Here is a 25,794-nt window from a genome sequence, read left to right as displayed (position 1 = left end):
AAACAAAGAACAGATGAATGATTTCCGACCCCGCTACTTATTCTCGTTGTTCGTGGTTTGTATTTAGATACGTGCAGATACGTCACAGTTCTTTAACATGGCTTTCGCAACATTGGATACACATGTCCGTTTTAAACCCAACTTTGTCCATGTGAGAAAAAACAATAAATAGGTAGTTTGAAGCAGGGGAATCAAAAAACAAAATAAATATAAACAATAAGACTCCGTCAGTTTGTATATGTGTGCGTGTATGTTTGTGTGTCGGAGAGCGCGTATGCTAGATTGTTTGTGAAAATGAATGAATGAATGGCTTTGCGTCACTGACCCAAGTGCAGCTGATCACAGGGCTATTGAAGAGTGTCTAGGGACCGTAGTGGACTCAACGATGATCCTTGTACTGACTGGCTTTCCCATTTGGACGGCTTAGCGATGCTTTAACGTGAAGGTAACTTGGTAACTTTACAACTTTTCACCAGTTCACACGTTCAGTGCAGCGGGTCTGGAAGCGGCCGACAATAACACGAGCCACATCCCATACGGTAACACACACGACTTTTTCTCCCACCACTCTCACTCAGCTGTTCACTTGTGACGTCTCACCCTTTCCGGTGTGTGAGCTTCACCTTATGTTCATTTCCCTCACTAATTGATATATACGCCCCCGTTTTCCCTTTCGTGCATTAAAAGTGAAAGTAAACAAGTGGCGTCCGGACCCGGACTTTTCCGTTCTGCCACACTATGATGGGTACATTTGGGGTTAGGGGATAAAATATACAGTTCGCACAGTATAAAAATCATTATGTCTATGGAATGTCCCCATAAAACATGAAAACTCAACATGTATATGTGTGTATACATTAGAAATATATTTAAAAATATAAAATATAAATATTTATAAGAATACCAGAGGACCATCTCAGTTTAGTGCGATCAGTCATTACCACCTATTTAACATAAAATATCTTTTATCAACTTGATTACTACAGGCAGTCCATGGAGTCTGGGCATTCTTCTACTTTAGCAATATAACTTAGTTGCAGGCTGACACAAACGCTCTATAACAAATTTTACTTGCATCCTGAGTCATGCGGTTAATTAGTGTGCCTCAGTTTCTCTTCAGCAAATCCGTTAATGAGTACACGAAAGAGGAAAATCTTACTAAGGCCGTCACTGTTCAGTGGTTTACTGAAAAATATGAGTGTAGACTTCAATTAGAGCTTAATTAGGATCCATTCACCTTTATGGTGACCGCAAGATCTGACTTTTTAACAGTGGGTTGGTCAGAGTCACAGTCCATTTCAGAGGCCGCTGACCCAGTGGAATGGACTAATGGAGAAATGTAACTTCATTACATGACATGCCAATAGTCTGAACTTGCCATGAAAAGCAGGGATGAGATCCAAAAAACAGTTTTGGATATTGCAGTATTTTACTGGAACCTAATGATTTTCATGATGTTTGGTTCTGCTCACAGTTTTTAATGCCTACATTGTTCAACATGCACAGATAAAACAAAGTCCATTTCACGTTTTTAAGGGTGTGTTCACACTTGTAGTTCAGTCCTTTTGGTCTGGACCAAAAATGAAAATGATACATTTAGTTCTGGTTCACTTAGCATTCACAATGCCATTTTTAACACTACACTCTAAAAAATGCTGGGTTAAAAACAACCCAAGTTGGGTTGAAAATGGACAAACCCAGCGATTGGGTTGTTTTAACCCAGCGGTTGGGTTAAATGTTTGCCCAACCTGCTGGGTAGTTTTATTTAAACCAACTATTGTTTAAAAATTGATATATGGCTAGCTTAAAATGAACCCAAAATAGTTGGGAAATTAAAAACCAGATGCAATTAGAGGCAACAATAATAGACAAAAGGTGAATGTTTATTAATAAGCTTTAATATTTTATTAATATAAATTTAATAGTTTAATAGTTTATTAATATAAATGTATTAATAAGCAATTTAATTAATGTTTATTGTTTAATAATCATTCATTGAACATTAATAAATGTTCATTTCCAACATACTTTGGGTTAATTTTAATTAAGCAATACAGTAATTTTTAAACAATAGTTGAGTTAAATAAAACTACCCAGCAGGTTGGGCAAACATTTAACCCTACCGCTGGGTTAAAACAACCCAATTGCTGGGTTTGTCCATTTTCAACCCAACTTGGGTTGTTTTTAACCCAGCATTTTTTAGAGTGTACACATAAGGATACATACACACATAAAAAAACAGCTTTTATGACATATTTTGTGACGGAACTTTGCAAACATGCAAAACAATGCTGTGTGCTGGGCTAAATATGCTAGCTGTATGTGTGAGAACTCATGAAGCTTTTTAAAATGTGCAAAGAAGTCAAAACTGTGATAGGAACACAAAAAGAAGATCTGCTGCAAGGAGACGGTGGTTCCGACACCTGTACCGAACTGTAATGGGCAATGCAGCTCTTATGACGAGAAAAAACAGGTATGCTTAAGCATTCTTTTTTAAGGGTTGCATATTCTGATATCATGTCCTGTTTTTTGTTCGATTACATTTCTTTAGTTCGCGTTGCATTCATATTTCAGTTGAACCACACCAGAGTTTGTTTGGAAAAGGTGGGTCTTGGTTAGGCCCTGGTTCGGACAGCAGCATTCACACTTATTCAAATGAACCTCAATAACAGAGCAATCACATCAGAGTTTGTTTTAATCAAACCAAAGCTGCAAAGTGTGAACACACCCTAGGAAAATAAATAAATACTGGTAAAACAAATAATATATATATATATATATATATATATATATATATATATATATAAACACAGTCAAACCAAAATTTATTCAGACACCTTGAACATTTCATTCATTAATACAGTTCATTCACTATAGTTTTAAAAAAATGGTAATAAAATATGACAAGATCTCAGAGTTAAACTGTGTCAGAAAATATAATCTTAATTATGTCAGATAACACTTAAATTTTGGTTCCAAATTTTTAATCAATTTTACTAGTAGTCCACTGTATGAAGAATTTTTGGGTATAATATGTCACAGTTTACTTTATTTTGCGATCCTCACTTACATAAATTAACTATAGTGTCCTGCATCCACTAGTAAAAATATATAAAAAATATCAAAAATGTCTGAATAATTTTTGAATAATAAGATCTGTTCAGAATAAACAACTACTTTGGAGTGGAAAACCATGCAGAAAGTTTTTTTTTGTTTTCTATCCAGAGAGATGGATGCAAAAGTCAGATGGTGGCACTATGCCACTACTGACTAATTAAATACAATGAGATGAAAAATCTGGGTGCTGCAAAATAATACAAACACAAGAAATATACAACACATCTTCCTATTGTTAAGTCCTCAGTAGTTTGAGTCAGTTGAATCAATCAAAAAGTGATCAAAAATCTGTCAAGTTAACAGACTTAACTTACTGACTAAATTAGTGATTCTCGACATACTGAGCTGCAAGTCATTACTTTCATGTTCAATTGGAATCAGAACTAGAATAGTTATGAAAAAGAGACTGCACAAATATGCACAAATATCCAAACAACATGAAAATATTGCACAATGAAATTAAAACTGCGCACGCCTGTAACCAAGACTCTGTTCCGTTTCTTCATGAAAACACTGCAATTATCCATTGTGCTTTTAACAAATGACACTGAAAATACAGTAAGTGTCACAGTTACTGAATGTGCATTCAGCCATGATGGTGCTAATTATGCAGCTGAAAATGTCTCTCAGCTTTGTACACTTTCATCATTTATCAAAACACTCACCAAAAGCTGCGTAGAACTCCTCTCTAGTTAGGTGTTCGTCATCGTTGACGTCGTTATATTTGAACAGGTCGAAGAGAGTGCACTCTGATGCCGTCCTGCTCAGACCTTCCTGCTTGATAACCTGCATGACAACAAGATTAAAGATCAAAACATGAAAGAGATTAAATCCAAAGCAGCACCTACTGTATGACGCTTCAAAATATTTACTTACCAGAGCAAATGTGTTTTGTGCAGTGAATGTAGCTCAAGGAAATACTAATAAATGATGTTCAAATTTAAAGACATGTTTGTTTACCCAATTTTTGTGCCGTCTTGGGCCTCCACATGACGTCTGATGTAAAATCTCCATCCTGAAGCAAAACCACTGCTCTAATGTACCATTCTGAATAATTAAAGATGTGATTCCTATCTGCATCAGACATTGTGAATCCTTTTGGCTGGCAAACATCCAGAATTGAGCAAGATTTTATAACAGCCTTATGCTGGAAAACATGAGGGATTACTGTAAAACGTTCTATCAAGCATTCACCCATGCCAAAAATATCTGATGGTAATTACAGTTAGGAAGCTGAAGGGATTGTTGATAAATGTTCGAGGTTAGATTCATTGTGGATTACAGTTAAGATTTGGAAAATGCCTTGAGCATATGCGTATGAACAGTTATAATTAACTTGGTGACTGGTGGTCAATGGATTCAAAACATTACTGAAAGTGATGTAAACTACACATAATGTAGACCTGACCTCCTGAAATCTCTACCACAGTAAAGCAGGTACGCCTTTGGCATACCTAGTGCTGCTAAGGCTGACCCAGTCTTAACCAAAATTATTTATTACCAAAGCTAGACCTGTGTGTTCAGATTTGATTCAATCCGTGCCCTTTTATTATCTGTTGCAAACTCTAATCCTCTTATAGAGACTTGATACCAGCAGACTCAAAACCTTCACTTTCATCTCTTTTGCTTTGCAGTGTTGATTTAACATTTACTTCGAAGACAAACCAAACAAGCAAGCAAACTTTCAAATGCTGAAATTTGTTAATGTACAACTCTGATCTGCATGCCGCATGCTACAGGCGATGTCAGCAAAGTTTTCCATAATGAACGACTCTCCACATCCAATCCACCGTACTAAATGAAATCTTAGAACAGCTTTAGGCATATACTTATTCTATCACTTTTAAACATAAACACTTCTAGATGCACAAAAATGCAAGTTTTTGAGCATCATTTGTTTGAAGATGCAACTTTGTTTGATATGTTGCATCAGATGTAGTCATGCACAAATTTTAAAATGTCTTAAGCATCCAAATATGTTTTGGGGCCATTATATACAAATATGTAGTATTTTATAAAACGGTTATTTCCTGTCCTTGATTCTGTTTTATTCATGATAAAACACGGCTATGACCGCTTCACCCAACGGTTCTGTGTATCACTACACAACACCCTTAGCAACCACTCTTAGCAACGTAAACTGTTTGTTCTCAATTGATATTGTTCATTGAAGCTTACTGTATTATGTAGCAGAGTATTGTGAGAAAGAGATCGAGTGAGTGAGTTTATTACCTGCATTTAGATTTAGCATGTATTATCTTGTCCTTTGAACAGTTAAGGGGTTTTCCCGTGACTGACAGCGCTAGTCAAAGCATCTGTCAGTTGCGTCTTGTTCCACGTTCACAACAGTTCAGTCTTTTCAATGTAAAATTCTTCACTACTGACACACTCATAAAGACAGTATTTGCTGCCATCTAATGGTGTAATATTGTAACTTCTGTTGCTGTTCATGGTCAGGGACTATTTTTTCCGGTGGAAGGAAGGCTTTTAGTGAAAGTTTACTCCATGAAAGTTGCATTAATACATATTTTTGGCTTTATTTGTATTTTGTGGTAAGCGTTATATAAAAGCAATAAGGTACTCAAGACTAGTGCTGTATCTTAAATAAGTCACGGCTGAAGGGGTTGCAGGCACTTTGCTTCGAGTCATGCCTATCAACGCCTGTCAGCCGTGACTTATTCACGATACAGCACAGCCTCGAGTACCTTATTGCTTGCTTATATCATTTAATGTATAGAGTATTTTAAGGCTTGGTATTAAATGTATTAAAAATCATTTCGCATTAAGTGGTTTCCAGAATGACACAATGTATTAAATATGTTATTTAATATAAATACATTATTAGATATATGATATGATAAATAAATCAATAAACAAAACAATACTCAATATTTAATAAGTCAGAAAGGTTTCATGGACTATCCCTTTACTTTCTGCATGAAGATCATTCCAGAAGACCTACTTGAGCAGAATACTGATGGGGTTTAATTGCTCTATTAGAGTAGAATGTTTTGATTTCACTTCAAGGCATTTCACTATATGTTCCTATTCCTCTATCACCTTTTCAACCTTGCGGTTGATTCATGTCAAAGGGCCAAGCTTTTGTATTCAGGGCCGGTCCAAATTTTCACTTTTTACATTGTCTTCGATCTGCCATGCATGAAAAGAGATCTATTCTTCTTCCACTGAGAATGAAGAAATATGCAAATGACATGAAAATATTGCACAATGAAATTGAAATGGCTCACGCCTGTAACCGAGAGTGAAAGTGCGTTCAGAGTTTTCTCTCTGGAGAAATATGAATAAATTCATATTTTGCTCATTTTGATATGCACAGTATCTCCATGGACAGGTGTAATCTTTCTGCCGCAGGACAAGATAAAGCACAACTGACCTGGGATCAGTTTATGAGCGAGTTATTAAAAAAGGAGACAAGCTTGCCTGCTCATTTGCCATTTCAAATTAATGCAATAAAATGTTGGTAAAAGTGATCCCCAGCCATTCACATAACATATCAGATTTAAACATTAGATACAGTATTATTGTAAATATACCAAAACAACATGTATTCACATGCAGGCTTTGTTTTGACTTCATTATTTAATTTCCCTTTTTTAAAACTTAAAATAGTGGAACACAAAAGTAGATATACATTATATAAATCTGTATTTTTGTCCATACAATAAAAAGTCAATGGGAACCTAAACTGTTAAGTTACCAACATCCTTAAATACATCTTCTTTTGTGATCCACAGATGAAAGAAAGCCACAAAAAGACATGAAAGAAAAATGGAAAGACATGGGGGCGAGTAAATGATGACAGAATTTTCATTTTTGGGTGAACTACCCCTTTACGTCTTTTTAGGCCTTTCATCAAGAAAACACAAAACATTTCAGCTGCTTTGACTACAGCCAATTGTACAGCCAATTAAAAGTTTGGTTCTGTCTGTTTGTCTTTCTTTATTGTATACACTCAAAATCCCTTATTATTTTTGTGTTTACTCCTTTTCTTCACTCTTGCAATTTTAATAAAACATTCACTTCTGGGCAAAAAATATATAATATTATTTTAAAGGCAAAATATTTAGTGGTCTTTTAATGGTCTTAACCATTTTATACACAAATCACTGGTCAGGAAATTAGCAAGTATTGCAAAAATACTGTAGTTTGAAGGCACGGAATAGCCTTACCCAAACGTTTACCAGTGTGGATAAAAAGAGTGTTGTTCCACTCAATGTTAATGGCTTCAAACTGTTCATGAGTAGCTGAAAAATGTCTCCCAGTTCATTTGAGTTCAATGTCAGGCCAAATATTCACTATAGGGTTCAAATCTGGACTCTGACTAAGCTAAAACATGATGCTGATGGATTTGTTCTTAAGCCATTTCTTGGGTGTCTTGCAGTTTGGGCAGGAGCATTGTCTTGTTGAAAAATAACATCTGATCATTTCTCTTTAGATAACAACTTTTCATTTGTGAGAAACAAGCCATTCCACAATATTCTCCTGTACTCCATAGAATTAAATGACTGTTCACAGTGAAATAGCTCACCAATACCAGCAGCTGAAAGGCTCCCCACACAATGATACTTCTTCCTCCATGCTTTACTGTGGTAGAGATACATTTTTTTATTATATTTCTCACCAGATTTTAGAAGACACCACTCTGGAGCATCATCATGCAACTCATGTTTCATTGTGATTCATCAATCCACACACAACTTCACATATTCTGCCAAAATTTGCTTACATTTTTGCTAATTTCCTGACCAAATAATTTGTGGTTAAGACATTTAAAAGCTTAGTGTTCAGCCATTTTGGGCTTGGCCCTTTTTTTGCCCAGGAGTGTATACGTTAGCAGTTAGATGTTACCTTGGTGACATATTTAATTCTGCACAATGTTCAATATATCATAAATAACCAAATATTTTCATTTGCAAGGCATAAAAACATACATGAAAGATTAACACAGCTAAGGTTTAAAAATGACAGCTCACTCAACAGGCCCAAAACACTCTGACTCTGGCCCCATTCTATCCTTACTATTTGCAAAATCCCTGCAAAATCTCAAATTTTCTCTTTTATCTGAAAATTGACCTCTTCTGTTGGTTTGAAAATGGTCATTATGACAGATGCACGTTAAGAAGGTCAAAAGATGCCACCTAATTGCAACGTCAATTAAATGGGTGAAAGAAAAGAGACTGATTTAGTCACACTCTTGTTCTGTCTTACCTGTGAGAGCTCACTGCTGTCAACTCTTCCATTACCATCTGCGTCAAAGCGCTTGAACATCATATCCACCAGATGCTTCCTAGTTGCCATTTCCTTCTCATGGCTGCCATGGTTACCAGAGGTCAAGTACCTCTGAGCGTGCAAGTCCAACATCTTGGTCTTCAATTTTTTATAATCTCCCAGACGACAGTTATCATCTGTGAAGAGTGGGAGAGAAATGGTGGTCAGATCAGTGTATATGGAGATGGATTCGTGGTTCTGCAGCATTACTAATTCATCAATACTGTGACAATATGAAGGCCTTTTCACAAATGGTCATGTGAGGAAATCTAACAAGTCTGTCATGTAAATAAATGATGAGAATGTGCAGATTTTGTGGATCTCACAAGAAGAATCGGACAAACTTGAAGATTTCCATACTTACATTTATACATTTGGCAGGTACTTTTATCAAATGTTAATTATTAGTGCATTCAAAGCATTTTTTTTTTTTTTTTTTTTTTGGAAATTATGAATTCCCTGGAAATCAAACCCTCAACCTTGGCATTGTTAGCACCATGGTCTACCAGGTAAAGGAATGAAAAATGACAATGAACTCTAAATAGATGTCCATAGTGATTCTGAAAGAAATGCATTCTTGTAAACATTCAAAACAAAATCTGTGTTCTTTCAAATACTGAATATAAAATAAGACTGAGCTGGTCCGACCGGGCCAGCAGAAAAAATCCTTAGCGTTGAGCCCTGTATATGTATAATCCTTCAAACATTTATATTGATATTTATTTAATTTATATACATAAAAAACAATTTCATTTTGCTTTTAGGTAGTCAAAAATAGGGATCCAATGATGATTTAAACCAGATTATAAATAAATACAAATATACTATAAAATAAATGTATACAGTATGTGTATATAGACAGAAGCAATATTACATGAGCAAAAGTACTATATTCCTGCAGTTTTTATGAATATCAGTATGACTGTGATTACCTGCCTAAGGTTGAACCACAGCTATATATTGATAGTCAGTAAAATTGTATCCACCTTATTTTGCAATGCAGAAGTAAGCTATTTTTTGTGAATGTGTGAGACTTCCGATTATGATAATAACTTAAAATAATATGATACCGATGCCAGTTTGCAATATCAAGCAGCATACACTTAAAATGAATGGAATTGAATGACACCAAAAGTGTAGCACATTTAAGTTACAGATGGCCATGCCTGTTCTTACGCTAAAGATAAGGTGTGTTAGATTGTGCCAAAATGTTAGATCTCCACATCAGTCGAATCAAATATATTAGATCCGATCCCGGACACTGAATCCCTGCCAGAAGATATAAGTCTTCTATCAGAATGAGAGTTTTACTAAGAAAGCCAGGGAAGAGCAGAAGCAGGAGATGAAGTGATGATAATAAAAAGAGCAGAGTTTATTGAATAATCTTAGTTGCTTATGTTTTAATGCTCAGACTTTGTCTAAAAGTCTCAATGCTCAGACTTCATCTGACCAGTACAAATCCAACAAGTTTTACAATAACACAGCAAAAACAATGGAAAAATTACTGCTTCACAAAGTAAAAAAAAAAAACCTTGAAACGGAGACATTCTCTTATCACTAACTCATGAAGAAAAACATCTCTTCAACCCACACAATCATAAGATTAAACAACAATAGAAAGCACTGCAAGAGTAAGGAAGTAAGTAATATAAAATAGAACTACATAAAATGACAAATTAATAATAAGAAAAAATGACAAATAAGTGATTAAATGATAAATCAAATGACAACTACATAAACGACTAATGATTATTAATGATTATAAAATTAAATCATATAAACTAAGAAAATAAAACAACACAGATATATGGTTGTTTTCTTAAAGTAACACACACACAGGTTGCTACTGAGAATAATTAGATCCTTCAGGTGGATGCAACAGTTCAATATTCATGAAGTTAATATTGAATACCTTACGTTTTAGATACAATATTGGCAGTTACTTTGTCTGTTTTATTCTGTTTTTGAACAAATCTTTTCAATGAATGATTCAATGACTCACTCATGAAGAACACCAACTGGTTTAACTGTAGAACTTTCAAAAAATGAATGAACAGTTTGAGTCTTTGTCAATGAACAACCCCACCACTATTGTACTGGCTGGAACCGTTGTACTGAACTGTTCATTCATTTTTTTTCTAAACTAAACATTCAAATTATTATTATTATTTTTTTAGATGACTTTCCTTATTACAAGAACAGAATGCATACATTAGTGGTAGTACATATGATGATAAAAATAGCTGGTATAAATGTTCATGTAAATTGGAAAAAGGTGCAACACTCTCTCTTGAAGAAATTCAGCTTTATTGATTAAAAAATGTGTGACGTTTCGGCCATTGTCAAGGCCTTTATCAGATATCAAGAGCAACATTATCACATACTCCTTTATACTCTCTTGCAATCAGCAACAGGTGTGCTACTCTACTAATTCTACTCTCTAGTAAAAATCCAAAAGGTTTCTATGGATTTACGTTTCACGTCAATATCTCCTCCCCGACCAACTGAATAAACTATTTTAATGCCAATGCCAAAAAACAAACAAACAAACAAACAAAAAACACAAATAGATTGTGAATGCACTTCCACGATCCACGATGTTCATATATACTGTACGGTTTCTCAACTCTCACCCATAGGTCACTTTTCGGTGTAACCTACATTCACTCTCACGCTCCCACTTATCCTCTTTGATCTCATCTACACTTCCTCCCCCTAATCAGGTCTCATCACTGGATACTAACAATGCTACTGACACTCTTTGCTCCACTCTAACATCTTGCTTAGACGACTTCTGCCCCCTTTCATCCAGACCAGCCCGCAATCCCCCCTCTGCTCCCTGGCTATCCGATATTCTCAGTGGGCATCGTTCTAGACTCAGGGCTGCAGAAAGGAAGTGGCGCAAATCGAAAGATCCTACCGACCTTAGCTTGTATCAGTCACTCCTCTCTTCCTTGTCTGCAAATGTCTCCAAAGCTAAAACCACATACTACCACAATAAAAATTCTCCTGATTCTTGCACGCTTTTTAAAACCTCTAAAAGTTGATGACTTTGCCACATTCTTCACAAATAAAACAACAACAATCAGCGGCCAATTCTCCACACCACATACTGACAAACACATCTTAATAGCAAACACACACACATTCTCCCCTCCTTCTCTCCGCTTTCGGAGGCAGAAGTTTCCAAACTCATCCTTTCTAATCACCCTACTACCTGTCGTGTTTGATCCTATCCCCACTTATCTTCTTCAGGCCATCTCTTCTTCAGTTGTACCTGCACTCACTCAGATTATTAACACTTTTCTTCACACTGGTACATTTCCAACAGCATTTAAGCAGGCTAGAATAACCCCACTGCTTAAGAAACCCACTCTAAATCCAGGACTTTTAGAAGACACTTGAAAGAGTTGTGTTCAACCAACTGTCTACCAGACAGAACAACCTCCTGGACAACAACCAGTCTGGGTTCAAGAGTGGCCACTCAACTGAGACTGCCCTGCTCTCAGTTATTGAAGCTCTGAGACTGGCACGAGCAGCTTCCAAATCATCAGTACTCATCTTTCTGGATCGGCCTGCTGCTTTTGACACAGTTACCCAACAGATCCTCCTGTCAACCCTCATGACAAAGGGCATCTTGGGAACTGCACTCCAACGGTTCCAATCTTACCTCTCAGGTAGGTTCTTCAGGGTATCTTGGAGGGGTGAGGTGTCTAAATCACATCATCTTGCTACTGGGGTACCTCAGGGCTCGGTGCTTGGACCTCTTCTCTTTTCCATCTACATGTCATCACTATGATCTGTCATTCAGGAACATGGTTTTTCCTATCACTGCTATGCTGATGACACACAGCTCTACCTCTCATTCCAACCAGATGATTCGAAGGTTGCTGCTTGCAAAATGGCCTGACAGCCATTTTTGCCTGGATGAAGGACCACCACCTTCAACTCAACCTTGCAAAGACAGAACTGCTTGTGGTCGGTGCCAACCCAACACTTCATCATAACCTCTCCATTGAACTAGATTTGTCAACCATAACACCTTCCAGGACAGCCAGGAACCTTGGAGTTGTGATTGATGATTGTTTAAGCTTCACAGATCATATTGCTACAACGGCCTGGTCCTGCAGATTTGCCTTATATGACATTAGGAAGATTAAACCCTTCCAATCAAAGCATTCCGCACAAATTCTCGTCCAAGCTCTTGTTCTATCCAGACTGGAAAATTGTAATGCTCTCTTGGCAAGCCCTCCAGTATGCATTGTCAAACCTCTGCAACTGATCCAGAATGGGTCATAGAGTGGTCATTAATGAGCAGAAGAGAGTACACATCACACCTCTCTTCATCAGTTTACACTGGATGCCAGTAGCCGCTTGCATCAAATGCAAAGCTCTGATGTTTGCCTACAAGCACTGGGTCTGCACCACTATACCTAAACTCACTACTACTAACTACACTGTAAAAAATTATTTTCATGATTTGTTATCACATTTTTTCTTTTGTCAAATCAACTTAGATAATTAATGTGGTTCAGATAACATAATATTTTGAGTTTCTGTTAAACCATTTGCCTTCATTGTATTAACTCAAATTTTTAATTTTAAGGCAACTAGGTAACTTTTTTTAAGTTAAACCAACAATTCTTTTTTTTACAGTGTAGAGACTTATGTGCCCTCCAGAAGCTTGCGTTCTGCAAGTGATCAGTGCCTTGTGGTGCCATCCCAAAGAGGCACGAAATCACTCTCACTGACCTTTTCCTTGTCTGTTCCCTGCTGATGGAATGACCTGCCTAGCTCAATCTGAGCAGCTGAGTCTTTAGCCATTTTCAAAAAACTGCTAAAGACATCTTTTTCGTCAACACTTGAGTTTTTCTATTTCTATTCTCTCTCTATGTATTTTTACTTTAAAAAAATCCTTGCTATGTTCACTTTGCTGGGACTTTAACTGGGACTTGACACAGCACTTGCATACTGTTGCACTCACATTGATTTAAATGCTTCTGTTGTTCTCATTTGTAAGTCGCTGTGGAGAAAAGCATCTGCTAAATAATTAAATGTAAATGCAAATTCTCTTGATGTTTCGCCAACATACAGCCTTCCACATTGACAGCTTATAGCATAAATGGCATTACATGAATTACAAGTGATGGCATTTTTTATAAATATATTTTTACCTTTTCTAGGATGTGAGAAATATTTCAACCTCCTAGTATACTGACATTGATTACAGTTTCCACATTTATAGCTACCCGGAGGAATTACAAATGGCAGAGACTTGGAAGGACTTGTGCATACATCAGCCTTAACTAAAGAGTTCTTTAAATTCTTTGCTTTACAAAATGACATCTATGGGGGATGTTTAAACGTTTTAAAAAGATCTGTGTCTGATTGTAAAACATGCCAATATTTATGTATATGTGGTGATGAACTGCACAGAAGAATTCCTTTTAAACCACTGGTCCCCTTCGTAATTTTTTTTTGCTTCATCGGAATGAGATGAAACTTGGTGACTTTAGTCGCATTAGCTATGTGAACACCCAAAAAAATCAAGGACATGATTTGAATATTAAAGGGTCATTAAAAAAAAAAAATAGTCACACTTGGCTCCTTCGTGGTCAAAAATGACCACCATAGGAAATGAATGGGAAATATGAAAAAATACCAAAACTCAGAGAAACTTTTGGTGGTACAAACTATAAATCAGCCACTGTTCCGGAAAAAAGTGCACAACAATGAAGGGGGACACTCTAAAATGTCAAGAGTACAAAACCTTGTGTATTATTTTCAATGGGGAAAAATAGCTAATACAAATTGTATAAATATTGCATAGTATCATAAAATACCCTCAAAATTCTAAATAATAATCACAAAATATTATTGAACAAAATATATTTCATTGGTTTTCCTGGGGGGTTACATTTTACATTTACATTTTAAGGCTCTGGTCATTTTTGACCGTGAAGAAGCCAAGTGTGACACCTAAACTAAGAAGACCAGGGGGTTCATATTTTGAGTTGTATTAGCAGAAACAAGTAATTGTTCCCTTTGAATTGTTTTTAATTTATCCTTTGCACTGTCCATCTCTATAGCCTTTTTCTTTAAATTTGACCCACATTTAACTTTTTCTAATTTCAAATGAATTCTCTGGTGAACAGATGAGCTTAATTCGATGCTGACTTAAGTGAGGGTGGGTGACAGCTATGCGTATGTAAAAAAATCTGTTTGTTTTTTTCCCCCTAAAAAGGCCTGTACTCAGCGTGAGTTAGTGACATGAACATCCAAAAAATCCAAGGTTTCCTCACTAAATGACAGAGGTGGGAGTAAGTCACACATGTGCAAGTCACAAGTAAGTCTCAAGTCTTAACCTTCAAGTCTCAAGCAAGTCCAAGTCAATTTTTGTGAGAATCAAGTCAAGTCAAGTCAAGTCACTGCTTTATGTCAAGCAATTCAAGTCAAGTCATAGCTTAGGTCAAACAAGTCACTGGCAAGTCATACAAATGTTTGATGATTTAACTGAATTTATATTAAAATAAGTAAATATTCAGTAGTTATGGACTATCACTATGGGAGTTTTATTTGCAACAAAAAAAGCAATATGCATTTCTATTGTCCACACACAGCTGAGCTGTCAATACAATAAAAATATTAAAGGGGTGGTTCATTGCGATTTCACTTTTTTAACTTTAGTTAGTGTGTAATGTTGCTGCATGAGCATAAACAGTATCAGTTAAAAGTTACAGTGCTGAAAGTTCAACGCAAACGGAGATATTGTCTTTTAAAGTAATGGCAGTTTAATGCCTACAAAAACGACCGGTTTGGACTACAACGAACTTCTTCCCGGTTGGTGACATCATAAACCCTGCAAAAACACACCCCGGGAACATGCAACAAAGTGGGCGAGGCCATGTGGCGCAGCATGTGGAAGCGGAAGAGTTGTGTACACCGGACGCGAGCGACGCGTCAAAAGATAATAGAACCCATTATAATCTGTGATATTTTCTACACTGGATGCGGCACTGAAGATAGCTTCCTGAATCTACACGAGTTCAATGCTGGATGGCTATTACTGAATGCACAAAGGCTATTACTGAAAGATGAAGCAGTTCCCACTTTAAAAGCAGAAGCTGCTGTTTATTGGCTTCAAACTGTAAGTACGTTTTATTGTTTGCACATGTCTTTTAAATATATAGTTGTTGCTATTTTTTGGTTGCATCAAGGATGTAAACAAAGACCAACACGTTTTTGCTTTGCTAGCCAGTTAGCTAAATTCTAGTACTTCTCCAACAAACACCAACAAACTTTTATGTTCATAGACAAACAGTTGTTCATTCTATAAATTAAACACTACCTTTACAAAAATACTACAACTCAGTCATGTATTCGGCTACAGTAAAGCTTTAATCAGGATAAAACTGTATATTGAAAGCTAACAAACAGCAGTGATGGCATCTCAACACTTTGACACAAATAAAAAAAAAGAAATTTCCTTTAAAAGCCGTGATTGCAGAGGTTCTGCTTAACCCTCTTCATCTGGGTCTGATTCGGGCTCAATTTGATACAGCAATATAGACGCCATTATTTACATTTCCACTGAAGCACATATAACTAATGGTAAGGGGCATGGCGTTTCTGGACGCTTCAGCGAATCACAATACACTGGGCCAGCTACCCAATCTGAGCACATTGGGTCTCATTCATGAAACACGAGCAGAACGAATTTTTGTGTAAATCGTGTGTAAAGTGGTTCTGGCGTAAATTTTCGGATTCATTAAAATGTTCGTATTTTCCAAATGTTAGTTGGTACGAAAGAAATCTACACCTGCTCCCAGCCACGCGTAAATAGTGCGTTTAACATCCGAACGTTTTGCTCATTAATAAGGCTGCATTTTAATTCACCTTAATAAGGTACATTACACAGCATTTTGAAAAAAATATTATATATAGTAATTACATACGTTTTTTCTTTTTTACTTTTATTGTGTGAGCCAGTAATAGCATCTGCAAACGGAGCACTTTAATCAAATAATTAAATGATTTCAATAGGGCTGGGCAAACTAATGGCCCCTTAATTGTTTTGGAAATTGTTTCCTATAAAATGGCCAAAATCCTTCGTTTGGTGTCATAATATGATGCCCATATATAGTTGTCAGGATTTAATGGGCGGGATTTATGGTAATTGAGAATGAGCGTGCACGCGCGTCCCATTTACGACTGATTGGAATTCATTAACACACACACACATTTCACTATCACTTCTGACGTTTACGAAGTATTTGTGAATCAGGAGAAGAGTTTTCGGGAAGGTCTCTTTACGTGCAAATCACTCACATATTTACTCGTATATTTACGAATGTTTCATGAATGAGACCCATTGTGTATTTCAGAGGGAGTGGCTTCATAGAATCAGGAAGTCAAATGAGCCGTTCGAATGACAATGGAAACAGAGGTGTAGAATAAAGGTAAAATATATGAAAAATACGGCTTTTTTAAAAAAACGAAGCATTGAGACATGTTAAACTGCGCCACAAAAACACAATCAAGCCTAGAAAAAAACACTGAACCGCCTCTTTAAAATAAAAATGAATAAATGAATGTGTGTGCGTGCGTGAGCGAAAAGTGTATTGTTTGCATGTGCATGGTTGGGTTTGCAAGCCTGTATTTTTTTTTTTTTTCTGTGTGTGTGTGTGTGTGTGTGTATACAATATATTTATGTGCATCCTCATAAACTATTCATAGGCTTTAAACTATCCAACAGTGACTAACCATTTACAATGCATTGCACTTGCAAAAAAATTAAATGTGATAATTTTCTCTGTTACCTTTGTTCTTCAATGACAGACAGCATTGGTTGCTGTCACTTTAAGATCTGCCGCACATGACACGTATCTCACGCGCGTCCCACTTTCTCACAACTATTTACTTTCGTTTAAGACTTTATTTAACTCGTTCAAGGCTGCTCTAATGAGGATAGTCGACAAAACGGACATTTTTGGCATTATGTGTTATTGTTCGTTCAAGCGTGACATTCAGGCACGCTTCTTTCTGTGCGTCATGTGTGTGGTAGGACATTCACAGACAGCGTGTCCTCTTTTGTCGCGCTTAAATGGTTTAAAAGCATTTGCATGAATACGAACAAGATCATATTTGTAATGCTAGCCAAAGGATGACAGAAAAAAACGGATGCTGCGTTTGCGTTAAATATTTTTGACGCGTTAAACTGGAAAACGTTGACAGTACTGATTTTAACCAAGTTTTCTGTTTAATGAACACAAAAACAGATATTTATTAAACAAAATTCTGTCAGGACCACTATCGTCAAATATGATAGATAATGCATAGAGTTTGTATTGGCGGTACGGTTCTGTTCTGGGCAAGAACTCCCTGCGCATCCATGCAGCCTAGCATGGATAAGAGCAGGGAGAGCAGCAATAAACCCCCCAGGGTAAACAGAGCAGGACCAACATGCAGATATCATTAAATGTCATGATTTAACATACATATTTTTCGAGAATTAGTCTGATTCAGGGGAAATAATAAGGCCAATCCTGACTGAAGAGAGGAGGAGCTGGGGATGGAGGAGGGTAATTTGCTCCTGAGAAATGCAATAGCTGCTGATAATACTGAGGAGCTTATATATAGATGCCGTAATAGGCGTCGTATTCCTATAGGTAGACGCAAGTCACCTGGGAGTCAACTGATGCAAGCTTGACTGACGTGACCTGCCAGAACTGACGCTAACGCTAGATGACAAGTAATTTTGAGTCATTTAGCTCAAGTCCGAGTCAAGTCTCAAGTCATGAATGTCAAGTCAAAGTCAAGTCAAGTCTTTTGTTAATATTTGTCAAGCGAGTCTCAAGTCCTAAAAGTGCGACTTAAGTCAGACTCGAGTCAAGTCATGTGACTCGAGTCCCCCACCTCTGCTAAATGACATTGTGAGCTTTAGACGATCTGTTATAGAATTCAAGAAAAAGTTCAGATTTCCTAAATCTCCTTGAAACAGCAGAAAAATGTCATCAATGTTGTTTTATACAACAGTATTTGATGAAAAGTTTATTATAAATGGCAGTTTATTCAGTAGGTTGGGGAGGAGATAATGATGTGAAGCATAAATCCAGAAAAACCTTTTGGATTTTTACTTCAAACAAATTGTTTCCCAAAGGTCTGCATCAGGAAATTGATTATAGTTTGTTTTATTGATCTTTTGGCTTCTCTTATCGTATTCTTCTTTTTCCCCCCTCTTTCTTTCTTCCCAATCCTGTTAGGAAACCACTCCCGCAATTAGTAAAGTAGCACACCTGTTACTGGTTGCAGGAGTGTATAAAGGAGTATGTGATATTGTTGGTCTTCATGTCTGATGATGGCCTTGGCAATGGCTGAAACGTCACATTTTTTTAATCAATAAAGTTGAATTTCTTCAAGAGTGAGTGTTTGCACCTCTTCTGTTGGTAGAACACCTCCTTTTAACATTTTTAGTATAAATGTTCAAACTGCTGAATCAAAAAAGACAAAAGGCTATACTGCTGTCTTGACAGTGCTAATGGGTTGCATCGCTCGGTGTTATGCAAACACAGCAGAGGAGGACAGACTCTGCACATTATTCTAGCAATCGTGTCAGAGAAAGCACTGGAAGGGTTGTATAGGTACTTAAAACAGTTGCTGGGAACAACGGCTGGGAAGTCTTGTCAAAAAGCATTTGACAATATTTGAGATGTTTTTGTCGTTATATGTAGCTCAGGTGGTGCAAGCGTGGCTTCTTGTGAGAATACCGATGTTGTTTTTGGAGCATTAGAGATGGATAATGAAAGGCAGAAACAGAAATGAAAGTGAAAGTGATGGAGGTTGAGGAAAAGCAGCTGGTTTTAAAGACTGTCAAACTAGTTTCTCTGACAGATGTCAAGTCATTCACAGATCATCTCCACATGACTGCACCACTAACTGCAATGTGTGTGTGTGAAATACTGAGAAATATGAATATATATGTGTCTGAGCCTGGTGTGTGCATGTGTGCTGATCAGCCACAGCTTGCCACACATCACAAAATGGCCTCTACTTTGACAAGCCACCGTGGCAGGAAAGCTTCCTTCCTTAGAAATGGCAGAATGAATAAAAGATAAATGGCTGCGTACCGACTACCTTGCCCAGAGGAGATGAAGGTCAGTGTCATCAAACCAAATGTGTGCGTGCACGTTTGCACACACGGCACATTAGAATTCACATTTTTTTGGCTCGGTGGCAAATGAAGAACTGCATGTTTTCTATCATATTCCAGAATTGCAGATGTGTGACTGGGAGAATATTCATACTGCATCATCCACCTGTGATATGACAGCTGTACAGTTCCAGCAATGGTGCTATACCGTGCAGAAGGCTAAACTCTGAAATGTGTGGAAAGCTGGAGATTTCTTGAATCAGACCTACATGAACGAGCGGCGTTTCAACAGGAGCCCATCTACGTGTCCTTTGATTTTCAGTGTGGACTGAAGCTGTGAGAAATTATGTTTGTGGAAATACGTAACAAAGAGTAATTTGAAGTGCAAAGGTACTATAGTGACAGAACAGGGAATTTTTTTTGTCTTTTGTTTACTTGAAAACCCTTATTTTTCTTGTGATCCTGACTAATATTGAAAAAAAGCTACAGTATCTTTTGTTTTTCTTTTGTTCTGTAAGCTTAAATATTTGCAATCTATTGTATATTTGTATGACAGATGTTCTTCAATGTTCTTCAGTTCTAAAAGTCTTTAGAGTTTCAAGAGGTCCAGAAACAGTTTGAACAATCATCGGTCCCAAAATAACTTACTGTACAATGCAGAAGTCAATGGTCACTGCAGCTAAATTCTGTTGTTCACCTTTTAGTGCTTAATCACGTTCTGTACACACACCACATTCTACAACCGTATTAACTCCCGAAAAACACAGGTAGTGACAACCGCAAATTCGAACAATGCGTTCGAATTTTAAAGACGTGGCACGGTGCTTCGCGGCGCTGAGCTTCGCGTTCGGTGTGCGAGCCCCTTAACAAATTCATAACGGAGATTTTTTCATTGTTTTATATATTCACATTATCGGCCCATATCTTAAAATAGAACGTTGCGACTTCCGACTCATTTTGCCAGAGCGGGTCACATATGTTTCACAAAAAAATAGGTATAAAAGCATAATAAACTAAATAAATGATTCGTTCTGCATTAGATGCTTATATGCTTCATATTTTGCAAAGAACGCTATAGTGCAAGCCAGTACATAAGTTATGTAGGTTGTTTATACAGAAGGTGGATGAAATGTCTGCCCAACAGAAATAGGTTTAACTTAGCAAGAACAAAAATTAGAAAGGCCATTGTTTCAAACTGAGCTGTCTTTGCATTCTCTCTCCAACTTTCTCCCACAGAGGAGCACTTTTACAAAGTTCTACAATGACCTTCCTGTCTTTATTTGTTTAACCTTCATCCCTCAGAGAGTTTCTTATGGGTAAGGGCTATTAAATATATATCCGTCCTCCAATGTATGACACAACTGAGACCTCTAATGCTACAGAAGGTCACTTATAATGGACCTATCATGCAGCTGTTTCTCATCTTAGTAAACATGCAGAGGGAGTGTGCACACCAGGTCTGGTAGTAATGGCACTCCGTCCATGTCTAACAAGAACCCAGATTCATCCTCTTGTGTGTTCATGAATAAATGAAAGTATGATGGCATTGCTCACATAGGACGTGTAGTTGATGGTTGTGACCCATGGCCCGGCAGCGAGAAGCGTGCCACGGCTGGTTGCCCATTCTAATGGGAATTCTCGGTCATCATATTACTTTGCAAAAGAGTACTTTGGAGCTGTGACAAACAAGTTTGTGAGAGGCAATTCAAGACACGTAGACAAATAAAAGTGTTAGGGTGCATCTAACAGACTGTGGCTAGATTCTGTTAATTATAGTTGGGGTAATAATTTATAGGATAGAGTGCTATGATATGACGTCACAATATACAGTACAGTCCAAAAGTTTGGAACCACTAAGATTTTTAATGTTTTTAAAAGAAGTTTCGTCTGCTCACCAACGCTACATTTATTTAATTAAAAATACAGTAAAAACAGTAATATTGTGAAATATTATTACAATTTAAAATAACTGTTTTCTATTTGAATATATTTCACAAAGTAATTTATTCCTGTGATGGCAAAGCTGAATTTTCAGCATAATTACTCCAGTCTTCAGTGTCACATGATCCTTCAGAAATCATTCTAATATGCTGATCTGCTGCTCAAGAAACATTTAATGTGTACAATTGTACAAAATATTTGTGTACAATATTTTTTTTTCAGGATTATTTGATGAATAGAAAGTTCAAAAGAACAGTGTTTATCTGAAATCTAATCTTTTGTAACATTATAAATGTTTTTACTGCCACTTTTGATTGATTTAATGCATCCTTGCTGAATAAAAGTATTCATTTCTTTAATTTCTTTTCAAAAAAAATAAAAATAAAAATTCTTACTGACCCCAAACTTTTGAATGGTAGTGTATAATGCTACAGAAGCTTTGTATTTCAGATAAATGCTGTTCTTTTGAACTTTCTATTCATCAAGGAATCCTGAAAAAAAAAGTACACAACTGTTTTCAACATTGAAAATAATCATAAATGTTTATTGAGCAGCAAATCAGCATATTAGAATGATTTCTGAAGGATCATGTGACACTGAAGACTGGAGTAACGATGCTGAAAATTCAGCTTTGCATCACAGGAATAAATTACTTTGTCAAATATATTTAAATAGTACACAGTTATTTTAAATTGTAATAATATTTCACAATATTACTGTTTTTTACTGTATTTTTAATTAAATAAATGTAGCCTTGGTGAGCAGACGAAACTTCTTTTAAAAACATTAAAAATCTTAGTGGTTCCAAACTTTTGGACTGTACTGTACATTTGACTAAATATATTCATGAACAAGGATAGTTCACTCTTTAGATCACACACAATTATTCTTTCATTTAATATTTTGTTATTTACTCACCTTAATGTCAAAAAAAAAAAAAAAAAACGGTTAAAATGGCATAGTCTTTGAATTTAATTTTATGTCTTTACCTTTAAACTCTATATCCTGTTTGCTACCTCAATTCAAATTAAATAAACAAATTAGAATTCAAAAAGCATTCTCAATTCAGTTCTGAATAGCACACAACCCTGCCCTTCACTGTCTGTCTGTGTGCCAGAGCCTCTTGAAACTGTTCAGAACATCCGTATTCTTTGACAAGCATTACACAAATGCAGCATTAAGCACAAAGACATTTCTTACAAGCCATGAAACTATTCTCATGTGGCCTGCGTGATTTACTTTGAAGCAAAACTTGACACGTCCATGCAGCCCAGAGGAATGACACAGAGGAAAAGCAGGTTTGATCTCTCTCAGTTTGAAATGGGTTTAGACGGCCACCTGCATTCATATCTGCATGTTTGATCCACTTTGTGTGATGGGACCCTGATTCGCTTTGAAAACCACACTGGAAAAGCTAGTTAGATCAAACGAAATTCAGTCCTATCTGAAGGTGGGTCTAGAATGGTGGCATTAATAAAAACGGCTTGATGGCTCGTTAACGTTAACGAGCCAATATTATCATTTAGATAATTCATTAAGAAATAATAATAAAATGGCCATTAAAGATGCTGTAAATTCTTCAACTCTGCTCCTGGGTACCCACTGTCCTGTAAAGTTTATACCCACCCTGCTTCAGCTCACCTGGCTTGTGATTTTTCAAGCAATCCTGAAGAGCTTGATTAGCTGGTTCAGGTGTGTTTTATTAGGATTGGAGCTAAAAGGCTTATTCGAGATGCATTGGCGCTGCATTGGCGTATGACATCAAAGTACCGCGAGAGCGAGTGGAGAGCATACGACTGCTTATGCTTTTGAATCGCTCTCGCGGTACTTTGATGTCATACGCCGATCGGAATGCGCAGCGCCAATGCATCTCGAACAAGCCTAAACTCTGCAGGAAAGTGGGTCCCCATGCTGGAGCAGGGTTGAAGATCTCAGCTAGTGTTGTCAAAAGTACCGACTTCGGTACAAAGTCGGTACTGAAATTTATAAAAATGTGAACGCTGTTTGTAAACACCTCCGATTGGCCACTGTGTTCACGCGCTCAGATATGTCTGTGATCGGCTACAAACCGGTCTGCTGATACATATTTATAGGCCTCCTCTTATGCTGATTTGGTAGATCATTTGAACGTTGCTTCTCCCGAACTTTGTTAATAAAACATCATATGTTAAAGGTGCCCTAGATTATGTTTTTAAAAGATGTAATATAAGTCTAAGGTGTCCCCTGAATGTGTCTGTGAAGTTTCAGCTCAAAATACCCCATAGATTTTTTTTAATTAATTTTTTTAACTGCCTATTTTGGGGCATCATTATAAACGCACTGATTTTATGCTGCGGCCCCTTTAAATCCCGTGCTCTCCGCCCACAGAGCTCGCGCTTGCCTTAAACGGTGCCTTAACAAAGTTTACACAGCTAATATAACCCTCAAAATGGATCTTTACAAAGTGTTCGTCATACATGCGGCATGCATGCGTAGGATTATGTGAGTATTGTATACTGTTATATTGTTTACTTCTGATTTTGAATGAGTTTGATAGTGCTCCGTGGCTAACGGGTAATGCTACACTGTTGGAGAGATTTATAAAGAATGAAGTTGTGTTTATGAATTATACAGACTGCAAGTGTTTAAAAATGAAAATAGCGACAGCTCTCTTGTCTCCGTGAATACAGTAAGAAACGATGGTAACTTTAACCACATTTAACAGTACATTAGCAACATGCTAACGAAACATTTAGAAAGACAATTTACAAATATCACTAAAAATATCATGTTATCATGGATCATTTCAGTTATTATTGCTCCATCTGCCATTTTTCGCTATTGTTCTTGCTTGCTTACCTAGTCTGATGATTTGGTTGTGCACATCCAGACGTTAATACTGGCTGCCCTTGTCTAATGCCTTTTATAATGTTGGAAACGTGGGCTGGCATATGCAAATATTGGGGGCGTACACCCCGACTGTTACGTAACAGTCGGTGTTATGTTGAGATTCGCCTGTTCTTCGGAGGTCTTTTAAACAAATGAGATTTATATAAGAAGGAGGAAACAATGGAGTTTGAGACTCACTGTATGTCATTTCCATGTACTGAACTCTTGTTATTTAACTATGCCAAGATAAATTCAATTTTTCATTCGAGGGCACCTTTAAGCGTTTGAACGCAACGGCCAATCGAGTGCTCAACAGCATCATGCTCAAACAGTGCTCAAAGCATCATGCTTTTAAAATGTCAGTACTGACTTGGAATTGAAGTCTGTACTTTTGACAACACTAGCTGTAGGTCATTATTTTGGGTGAATATTACAGAAAAATATGATTACTCAGCTGAGATCACTCAGCAGCATCTTTAATGTTTTATTTTTATTATTATTTTTTTACTTTCTTTTTGCACTTCTTCGTTATTTCATCATTTACTCTCCTTCATGTCATATAAAACCTGTAACCTTTTGTGGAACACAAAAGAAAATATTCTGAATAATGTTTCAACTCTTTTCGTACATACATTGACAGACAATTGGGTCCAAAACAATACTGGACCCCACCAACTTTCACTGTATTTACAACAACTAAAAAAAACACCTAGACAAGTTTCACAGAACAAATGCATGCATAAACATTTGGAAAGGCACACAAGGGTGAGTAATAGAATGTTTTTTTTTTTTGTGAAGTACCTTTTAAAGGGAAATGACTAGGAAACCAAGTAATTCAACCTTTCTTGGGTTTCATAAACTCGTCTGTCACACTAATATTCTGTTTTTTAATACTACAGTCTGCTGAGATGGTGATAAAAAGGATCATTTGTGTTATGAAAGCAAAGCAAGTTTTGAGTCTTGCAAGTAGGTGCTGATTTTTTGTGATTTTATGTTGATTTTAACTTTTAATGATGCCAGATGTTTCTCTTTGTGAAACACTGTTAAGCATATTGATATAACAACATGTAACATTAGAAAATAGCATAATGAACCTCTGCCATAATGAAATCTGCCATTCAAGTAACATTAATTAACCTAAATGAACCCTTAAATCAGCTGAAAATTGTCTGTGTACACTCCATTTGTCTAATTCTTTTGGTCTCTCTCTTTTTCTGTACATTACCACAGTGAAACCTGAGATATTTTATATTGCTCTGTTGTATCGATGCCCTTTGAGCATCCCAGAACGGTACAACAGCAGAAGATCAGGGTCTCTGTGTGCTGACTTCCCTCTTCGTTCTCAAAGTACATCGCTCTACATGCTCAATACATCAAATACACACCCGCTTCAGTCTGAGGTCACTGACTCCAGTCTTTAAGGGCACAGG

General features: G+C 36.7%; 1 protein-coding gene across 1 annotated transcript in view; it reads right to left on the bottom strand.

Moving 5' to 3' along the window:
- Nucleotides 1-8,628, bottom strand: part of LOC125269889 (follistatin-related protein 5-like) — a 62,735-nt gene extending 54,107 nt beyond the window's left edge. Inside the window, exons 1-2 of the mRNA XM_048192939.1 lie at nucleotides 8,347-8,628; nucleotides 3,783-3,903 (exon numbers count right to left, since the gene is read on the bottom strand). Of these exons, the coding sequence (XP_048048896.1) occupies nucleotides 3,783-3,903; nucleotides 8,347-8,613 (388 nt within the window). The 5' untranslated portion in view covers nucleotides 8,614-8,628. The remainder of the gene's footprint in view (nucleotides 1-3,782; nucleotides 3,904-8,346) is intronic.
- Nucleotides 8,629-25,794: the final 17,166 nt, after the last annotated feature.

Source organism: Megalobrama amblycephala, linkage group LG6 (genome assembly GCF_018812025.1).
Source record: "Megalobrama amblycephala isolate DHTTF-2021 linkage group LG6, ASM1881202v1, whole genome shotgun sequence".
Taxonomy (NCBI): domain Eukaryota; kingdom Metazoa; phylum Chordata; class Actinopteri; order Cypriniformes; family Xenocyprididae; genus Megalobrama; species Megalobrama amblycephala.
Note: the sequence above shows the minus strand (reverse complement) of the source record. Positions and strands in the feature narration are given on the sequence as shown.